This window comes from Vespa mandarinia, chromosome 25, assembly GCF_050613455.1.
Source record: "Vespa mandarinia isolate Hongniang chromosome 25, ASM5061345v1, whole genome shotgun sequence".
NCBI lineage: Eukaryota > Metazoa > Arthropoda > Insecta > Hymenoptera > Vespidae > Vespa > Vespa mandarinia.
The window spans coordinates 1,507,501-1,517,500 of record NC_140834.1 but is presented as its reverse complement, the minus strand read 5'-3'; the positions used below and the strand labels follow the sequence as shown (position 1 = coordinate 1,517,500).

Sequence of the window (10,000 nt, the reverse complement as noted above, 5' to 3'; positions counted from 1 at the left end):
TTTTTTTTTTTTTGGAACTACACATGTAAAGACGAACCTTCTGTCTTGTTACATTGCAGATTAGATATGTGCAGGAGGCAATACGCGAATGACGTGTGCAATAGAGGAACCGCAGGTACGTTTTTCGGAGTAATGGCGTCCCCGAAAAAAAAAAAAAAAAAAAAAAAACAAATTACAACCAACCAAACAAACAAACAAACAAACGAACGAACGAACGAACGAACGAACGAACGAACAAACAAGCAAACAAAAACAAACAAAAAATGGCCGACTTTCTTTCGTCTAGTCTCTCTTCTCGATAATACACACTATCCTACACTATCCTACATTTCTTTCTCTCTTTATCTCTCTCTCTCTCTCTCTCACTCTCTCTCTCTAACTCTAATTCTAACTCTAATTCTAACTCTCTCTCTCTCTCTCTCTCTCTCTGTCTCTCTCTTTGTCTTCGATAATATTTTTCAAAAATTGCAATTAGACATTTGTTTAGAAAATTTCTTTTCCAACAAATTATTACAATCTTTTACAAATATTTCCCGACAAATTTTTTCTAAATAATATTTTTTTTTCAATTAAATGCTTCAATTTGAAATTCTATAAGAAAAACATTTTTCAACGTACATTACTAATTTTTCCCGCTAACGTAAATTTCTAATGTAATAATTTTAATAATGAAATAGTATTAATTTAAAAAAAAAAAAAAAAAAAAACATATTTTATTCTTATCTCCCAACGAAAAACAAAGATGTCTCTCTTATTAATTAACCTAATCATTGAGTATATTTATTATAATTTTGAAGAAAAAGTTTGATGCGCTCTTTTTTATAAATTTATTAAAGCTCTCTTTCTTCAGCTACGTCCCTCTCTCTTTCTCTCTCTCTCTCTCTCTCTCTCTCTCTCTCTCTTTCTTTCTCTCTCTCTCTCTCTCTCTGTCTCATTATAAATCTCAAATACAACTTATATATATGTGTCTTGCGGATCGGTGTATTTTTTTCATCTTCTACTTTTTCTTCTTCTTCTCGCCATCTTGAATTTTCCCGGCCGCCGTATCCACCCGCATTCAACTTACCCCCTCGTTAAGAAAACGAAAAAAAAAAAAAAGAAAAAAAGGAAAAAAGGAAAAAAAAAAAAACAGGAATGGTGGAATTTGTTGGTACTTGGAATTGGTACAATTTTGCAAAATTGTTTTTCTTCTTCTTCTTCTTCTTCTTCTTCTTCTATATTTTTTTTCTCTCTCTGTCTTTCTTTCTCTCTTATGGTACAACCTCGTTCTTAAAGCTTGATTATGGTTTCTTTCATCACTGTCTTCAGACATTTGTTTTCTTCGCTTGTCTTTTCTTTCTATTTTTTTTTTTTTTTTTTTTTTTTTACTATCCTTCTATTTATGGTGAAAATGTTTATTTTGTCTGGCTGTGTGTGTGTTTGTATGTATGTATGGTATGTATGCGTGTGTTTGTCAGGGGACGAATTTTTCAATTAAAAAAAAAAAAAAAAAAAAAAAAAAAAATACATTTCTTTCGACTTTTTCTTCGCACTATTTCGCTTTTATTTCGACACCTTATACATACACATATACACACATATATATATATATGTGTGTTTATGTTTATGTTTATGTGCACATGTGTGTATGTGAGTATGTGTGTTTGTACGCGCGTGTGCGTATGTTGCGGGTGGGTGGATGGGTGGGTGTGTATGCTGGCAAGGATAAAATCATTCCGATCGTATTTTTGGATTTTTACATTTTTTTTTTATTTTTTTTTTTATTTTTTTTTATGCGTCAGCATTAATTTTCGTCGTCATTATTATTGTTATTATTGTTCTTGTTGTTGCCATTATCGATTATTATTATTATCGTTATTTATCATTGATGTGACGTTCTCGTTCTTTTTTTTTTTTTTGGGAGAGGTGAGAATTGGGGTTGGGTGGGAGTTGGGGTAGGGTAGGGTAGGGTAGGGTGGGGGGAGGGGAAGATTTTCATAATCGTGAATTTAATCGTTTTTGTATCTTTCTATTTTTTTTTTTTTTTATCGGCTGTGTAATCGACTAAAGGACCGTTTTTTATTGGTAAGTTTTATATACATATATATATATGTGTATAGGGTGACAAAAAAAAAAAGAAACAGGATTTCGTGACAGTTTTTCTCTTCTCTCTTTTTCCTTTTTTTTTTTTTCTTTTTTGTTTTGAATTTAGAAAATATATTTATTATATAATCTTTTCTTTTTTTTTTTTTTTTTCTTTTTAGAATATACATACATACAAACATACATACATATATGTGTGTATGTATACATATATATATATATATATGTGTATGTATATATATATATATATGTGTGTACATATATATATATGTGTATATGAAGACGCAACGAACAAATATTGTCTATTCTAATGAGAAAAGATTTGTAAAGGCAGGCAAATAATATTGTCTCATTAATCAGAATTATTAACATCGGTTGCATGACAAATCGTTAGAATAAATTAGCTTCGAGTAATGGTATGAACGATTATTCGCTGCGATAAAATTTCGTTTTTGTCATTGTTCCATGACTAATAATTACGTACGGTGGTTAAATTAACAGGACACGTGTCTCCTACGTCGAAATATTTATTAGAATATTTCTAACGAACGCGTTAGATAGATTAGATTGAAAGAAAATTTTTAATTATTCTATCTTGAATAACTTTTTATAATATATAAATATATATATATATATTTTTTTTTTCATTTTCAATGTCTCTTTTTTTTGTGCTTCTAACGACGATTACGAAAAATTCTAATGTTTCTAATATCAAGTATTAGAAAAGATTTTTAATATTTTTATTTCTACTTAATTCGATTCTATCTATGTAAGAATATTTAATATACATACATACTTATTAGATCATTAAGGAAAAAAATTGTTGACACTTTTTTTCATGTTCGATTAATATTAGAAAATTTTCTAATGCACATATATTAACATTAATTCAATCGAAAAGTTCTAACGTATATTTAATCATTATAAATAATTATTTAAAATTAATAATTATTAAAAATACGATTGACATTTGTTTTATAAAAAAATTTTTATAATTTTATTTGATATTCTAATGATTATTAGAAACTATCTAATGTATTTTATCTATAAAGAAAAAGTTGTAAAATTTCTTCTATTCTAATGATAATTAGAAAGTATCTAATATATCTTTACAAAAGTTATGAAATTTGTTTTCGTTCTAACGATGATTAGAAAGTATTTGATGTATAAATTAGATTTATGAAAAAGTTTTTAAATATGTTTTATATTAATGACGATTAGAAAGTATTCAATGTATTCCATCTGTACAAAAGTTCTAAAATTTGTTTTCATTCTAATGCCGATTAGAAAATATCTAATATATACGTTAGATCTATGAAAGAAGTCATTACATTGTTTTTTTTTTCTTTTTTCATTCTAATAATGATTAGAAAACATCTAATACAAACATTAGATCTATGAAAAGAATTATTAAAACTTTATTTTTTTCATTCTAATGATGAAAAAAATATCAGTAATATTTGCCATTCTAATGGTGATTAAATCTAACGTATGTACATTAGAATCTCGCTTATAAAGTGTAATTAAAAATTTGATTTATTTAAAAAAAAAAAAAAAAAAAAACAGAAAAAAGAAAGAAATAATTTCAATGAGATTAGAAAATTCATTCTCGTTAAATTCTAAATGACTATTATCGATATTTAATAGTTAAAAATATTATCATCTATTAAGATTTCTAATAAATATTAACGTTAGAGACACGTATTATTATGCTTCATCATGATCTCTTGCTCTCTTGCTCTGGTATCAAATATAACACTGCTAGAAAGATACAGAAATAGCTTGTATTAATATAATGAAATTCTAAAAATAACATTAATCTTTTTTATCAACATATATATATATATATATATATATATATATATATATATATATGTATTTATATATATAAAACCACATGTAGAGACTTAAAGAATATCTTCGTTCTAATTATTTCAAATGTATTCAACAGGATTCGCGTATGTTGGTGGTGCCTGTGTTGTTAACAAACGCTTAGAAAAGGTCAACTCTGTAGCCATCATTGAAGACACTGGTGGCTTCAGTGGTATCATCGTAGCGGCGCACGAAGTTGGTCACTTGTGAGTTTCTCAAAAAAAAAAAAAAAAAAAAAGAAAAGAAAAATATTCATCTGTGAGTTTCTCGAAAGAAAGAAAAAAAACAAATTTTATTCCAAAATCGACAAACGAAAGAATTACTTTGTTTCTTTTTTTTTTTTTATTAATTTATTTATTTGAAATATATTTAAAAATATACTTTTAAAAATGGAGGAAAAGAAAAATCTTCGCACGAAGTTGGTCACTTGTGAATGTCTCGACGAAAATAAAAAGAAAAAAAAAAAAAAAAGAAAAAAAAAAAAGAAAAAAAAAAGAAAAAAGATAAAAAGAAAAAAACAAACGAAAAGTAATAAATTGATCACCTGTGAGTTTCTCGAGAAAAAGAAAATTTTTTTTCTCAAAATCGATAACCGAACTACTAACCGTGCTACCCGGTTTTTTTTTTTAGGTTAATTTATTTGTATTAAGATATATTAAAAAAAAAAAAAAAAAAAAAAAAAAGGAAAAAAAGAAAAGGAAAGGAAATTTTCTTTTTTTTGGTCTAATCAATGCCGTGAAAAAAAAAATTATTATTAAATTTTTTTTTTTTTGTTTTTTTGTTTTTAGGTTAGGTGCAGTACACGATGGTTCACCACCACCGAGTTATCTTGGTGGACCTGGTGCTGAGAAATGTCGTTGGGAGGATGGTTATATCATGAGCGATCTTAGACATACTGAAAAGGGATTCAAATGGTCCCACTGCAGTGTCTCGTCCTTCCATCATTTTCTAAAGTACGAAATAATATTTTCACATATACACGCGAACAATTATCAGTGCGATGATGCAAAGAATCTAAGAAAAAGAAAAAAAAAAAAAAAAAAAAAAAAGAAAAGATTAACAAAACACATTAAACGTCGAATCGAAATGATTCGACACTTTCGGGAGAAATTTTTTCTACAAACTTTCGAAATTTTCTTTATCCAATAATTTTGCAAATAATTTTGTGGTACCCCTGATGCTCATTGAAAAAATAAAAAATGAATTTCAAAATTCGTTGTAACAACGTAGAAATGATATAATTAAAAAAAAAAATAATAATAATAATAAAATACACACACACATATATATATATACTTTTTTTTTTCTTTTTTTTAGTGGCGACACTGCAACGTGTTTGTATAACGCACCCCACGAAGACGAGGCCTTACCAAGAGTTTTACCAGGCAAATTACTATCGTTAGATGCCCAGTGCCGTAAGGATCGCGGTACCAGCGCCTGTTTCGTGAGTAAAAATTTTAAATTAATTATTTTAAATTAATACAATGAATTAAACGAACGTAATAAATCAAATGTCCCTATCGCTTGAAGTAAAGGGAGGAATGTCAAATATCCCTATTCATAAAGAGTCAAAAGTTCCTAAGTGATATAAAAAAAAAAAAAAAAAAAAAAAAAAAAAAAAAAAAAATATCAATTACTCTTCTTCGAAATTTCATAGACATTTGGATTACATTCGCCATATTATCAGATCGATAATACCGAACTTGTAATTTTGACAATCTGTAAAAAAAACTTCATTTTAAATCATTTAAATTATTAAAAATAATATACGTATATATGTATATATATATATATATATACATATATACGTATATATGTATATATATATATATACATATATATATAAATTAGATTGGAAACTATGAAACGGGCTTTGAATGAAAATAAATAACTAAACAAAAACTTGAATGAAAATAAATAACTAAACAAGAACGCTCGTTTCATAGTTTCCAACCTAATATATACGTATATGTATATGTATATTGACAATGAATTATTTAAAAAAAAAAAAAAATATTATTATATATAAAAAATTATTAGGCATTTTTATGTAGATATATATATATATATATCAATAGATATATATATTGATATATTATTTATTTATGATGTTTTTCTATTCTTTTTTATTTTGTTCGGGTACGGGGGGAGAGGGTGATTTGGCTGTAACTAATTGACCTGGGGTTACAGAAAGACGACAGAGTTTGTGCACAATTATTTTGCTTCGACGCTGGATCCGGTTATTGCGTTGCATATCGTCCAGCAGCTGAGGGTTCACCATGTGGCGATGGCCAGGTAAATATAAATTAAAAAAAAAAAATTAATAAAATATAAAAATAAATATAGAAGAGTAAATGAGAAAAAAGGAAAAAAAACAAAATTCTGTTGGTATATTAAATGAATCATATATATATATTAAAAATTTCGAACGTGTCGTTTTTCTTTTTTTTTTTGTTTTTTTTCTTTTCTTTCGTTTAATTTCTTTCTGTTATTTTTTATTGATTTATTTTCTTTCTTCTTTTTTTTTTTTTGCTTCTTTTTTTTTTCTTGTTGTCTTTAATTTTATTTCAGTATTGTCTCAATGGTAAATGCGTCGCCGAACATGAAAATATAATACCTGATTATACCCAAAATATACCAACTTATGTACGTCGAGACGGTAGTTTCGGACCACCTGCGAACAACAGGCCAATATTTGCACAGTATAATAACACCGATTACAGGTAACTTGACTCACAATTTGTATAAACAATTTAATGAAAATTCGATCGAGAAAGAAAAACGAAAAGGATTAGTAAAGGAATGAGAAAGGAAAATTTTATCCGCCATATTTTACTTTTCATTTTCTTTCAAAATAATCGATCGAATGACGATCAAAATCAAGGTCATTTAACCCTTTAATGCATGATATCTTTTTTCATAAATTTTTAATTACAAAATAAAAAAAAATAAAAAAAAATATATATATATATATATAATAACGAAGAATCGTCAAATTAATTCTTAATCGTTGATGAAATAAAATTTGTAGAATTTTTTTTATATTTTTCTTTTCTTTTTTTTTTTTTTTTTTAATAATTGATTATCACGACAATTCATCCAATTTTATATTGATATTATTATTATTATTATTCATTTGATTATTTGATTATAAGAAATTAATTATCGTAATAAAGAAAAGTAATAAAAGTAATAATAACAATAATGAAAAATATTAAAAATTTTATTTTGAATAAATAAATAAAAAAAAATATAAGAAAAATTTAAAGAACATTTAAAGGGTTAATACAATAACATTTAAATAATATTCCACGCAGGTATCCATGGGAAGGAACAACATTTACACCACCAAAATCGAAATTTAAATATTCCCCATACATAACCCCAAATTTATTGACGTCAAGTATTACAACAGCAACAACGACAACAACAACAATAACAAACGTTAAACGTCAATATACACCTACATCAACGGTATACAAATACACGTACACGACTGCCAATAATTTGCTTGCCATTAATGATAAAATTAAAAATAATAGTAATTATAATAACAACAACGACAACAACAATTATGGAAAAATCAACAATGGTGTTAATCGAACAACTACGACTAGCAAGAAAAACAACAGATATAATTTTAATTTTCGTTACAACGTCAATTCTACCCCAAAAGTTGTTAACAATCCTAATGACGTGAATTATCCGAAAATTATACCGTTCAAACGTAAGACCACGTCAACCGTGACGCCATTTTCTCCGACGACATTGGCACATCTTCAAAATGGCCTCCAAAATGGCGAACAAAATGGCGGTCGTGGTAAGAGAATTTTGTGAAAACAATCAAATTAAAAAAATTAAAAAAAAAAAAAAAAAAAAAAATATATATATATAACAAAATATATATATAGAAAAACAAAATTCAATTCTTTCTATCTCGCGTTAATCTTTCTAATATCGAAATCTTTGTCCCTCTCTCTAATTTTATTTTATTTTATTTTAATTTATTTCATTTTATTTTATTCTATTCTATTTATTCAAAATCAAAGCATGACTATACTCCTTCATTATGTCTATATCTTTTTAATCACTATCTCGTTCTTCTTTTAATTTTATCATTATAATTTTTTAACCATGGAAAAAGGATCTAAAAAAAAAAAATATATATATATATGAACATAATTGATCACGAGCGAAAATGCGGACCATAAGCTCGATCATTGTTTTTACATTGTTTTCACGATCTTCTTACTATTCTTTCTTTTTTTTTTTTTTGTTTTTTTCTTTCTTTTTTTTCATTTAATTCACTATTAAGGCAGTGAGAATTTTATGTAAACTTACATCAAACGGGATATTTACATGGAACTACTATGTTACATCAAAAATAATACTAATATGGATACCGATAAAACACATACAACGAATTACATTACATTACATTACATTACATTACATTTACAGGCATACAAAAGGAATTAAATTACGTTACATTACATTTACAGAACATCGAATGAATTAATTATTACAATACATTATATTTATAGGACACAAAATTAATTTTATATTTTTACAATTATATTAGATTAAATTACATGTAATTTTGTAATTACGTTACATTCACGTACATGTAATTTTACAATTACATTACATTGCATCGTTTTAATATTTACATGGATACATTTAAAAAGCACGAAATGATTTATATAATACAATTAAAATTACATTACATCATCACAATTATTATATATATATATATATATATATATATATATATATATATATATAATTACAATTACATTGTGTAAACAATTGCACATATATTTTATACATAAATGTACACGTCCTATACTTCGTATTACTACTTGCATCTAATTTGTTTTTTTTGTTTACTAAAACATTCACTTACACATCTGTCCGTTACTATCCTAATCCTAATTCTAATTCTAATTCTAATTCTAATTCTAATTCTAATTCTAATTCTAATTCCAGGTGGGAATAATCATGTATTTACAGAAACTGATCTCATATAAAACATTTAAATAAATATTTCCTTCTTTTGTTTGTTTTTTTTATTAAACATTGTCTCTCTCTCTCTCTCTCTGTCTCTCTCTCTCTCTCTCTCTCTCTCTCTTTGTCTCTCTCTCTCTCTGTCTCTTTTTATCTTTATCTGTCTCTTTCTCACACACACGTCCAAGTATATATATATATATATATATAGATACACACACATACACACGGATAAGTTCGAAATCATTAATAAGGCCCAATTATCTTTAGAAACAGAGGGCGATGAGTGCATGGACCTAGGGCCCGACTGCTTGGATCTGATTGACAGGCTGGGAATATGGCTGTGCCATTTGCAATCCGTAAAGAGCCGTTGCTGTGCGTCCTTGAAGACTATCTGCCCTTAAGGAAAAAAAGAAAAAAGGAAAAAGAAAAAAAATGAGAGAGAATAGAAAGAAAAAGAGAATACGAGCAACTCCTTCGGATATCTTCGAGGTTATCTATCGACAAAATAAAAAAAGGAAAAAAGAAAAAAAAAAGAAAAGAGAAAAAATAAAAAAGAGAAAAGAAAAAGTAAGAAAAGATAAAAGAAAAAGATCGATTACTACGTACGTCGAAAGAAGAAAAGAAAAACGAAAAAAAAAAAAAACAAACGAAAGGAGAAAAAAAAAAGAAAGTCGAGAAGCCAAAACTATCGTATTTCGTTTTTTTTTATTTTATCTTATTTTCTTTTTTTTTTTTTTGTTTTTTTTTCTTAATTTCCTTACGCAGATCTCGAGAATTTCGATTTAGAGGATCGATTTTATTTGATATTTCTGTAAATCATTTTCCTCAATTTTTCTTTTCTTTTTGTATTTTCTTTTTTTTTTTTTCTCTTTGTTTTCAAGATGTTCAATTGTGATGAACAATTCACGAATTTCAACGTAAACAAAAGAACAAAAATGTACTGCCTTTTGATCTTTAACCCTTGGTCGGATATTTATTATTAATTTTAATTTGATTATTATTATTATTATTATATTATTAATTTTAATGTTATTAT

At 26.2% G+C, this 10,000-nt stretch overlaps 1 protein-coding gene across 5 annotated transcripts in view; it reads left to right on the top strand.

Moving 5' to 3' along the window:
* The window catches only part of sona (sol narae metalloprotease), a 78,497-nt gene extending 68,546 nt beyond the window's left edge, over positions 1–9,951 (top strand). For 3 of the 5 annotated variants that reach the window (XM_085664172.1, XM_085664171.1, XM_035877521.2), the window contains 8 exons: positions 60–115; positions 4,034–4,160; positions 4,743–4,907; positions 5,272–5,398; positions 6,145–6,249; positions 6,526–6,677; positions 7,272–7,774; positions 9,232–9,951. In XM_085664172.1, coding sequence (XP_085520298.1) covers positions 60–115; positions 4,034–4,160; positions 4,743–4,907; positions 5,272–5,398; positions 6,145–6,249; positions 6,526–6,677; positions 7,272–7,774; positions 9,232–9,365 — 1,369 coding nt within the window. In that variant the 3' untranslated portion in view covers positions 9,366–9,951. The remainder of the gene's footprint in view (positions 1–59; positions 116–4,033; positions 4,161–4,742; positions 4,908–5,271; positions 5,399–6,144; positions 6,250–6,525; positions 6,678–7,271; positions 7,775–9,231) is intronic. The other 2 variants (XM_035877525.2, XM_035877524.2) reach the window with 2 other exon arrangements.
* The last annotated feature ends 49 nt before the right edge of the window (positions 9,952–10,000 follow it).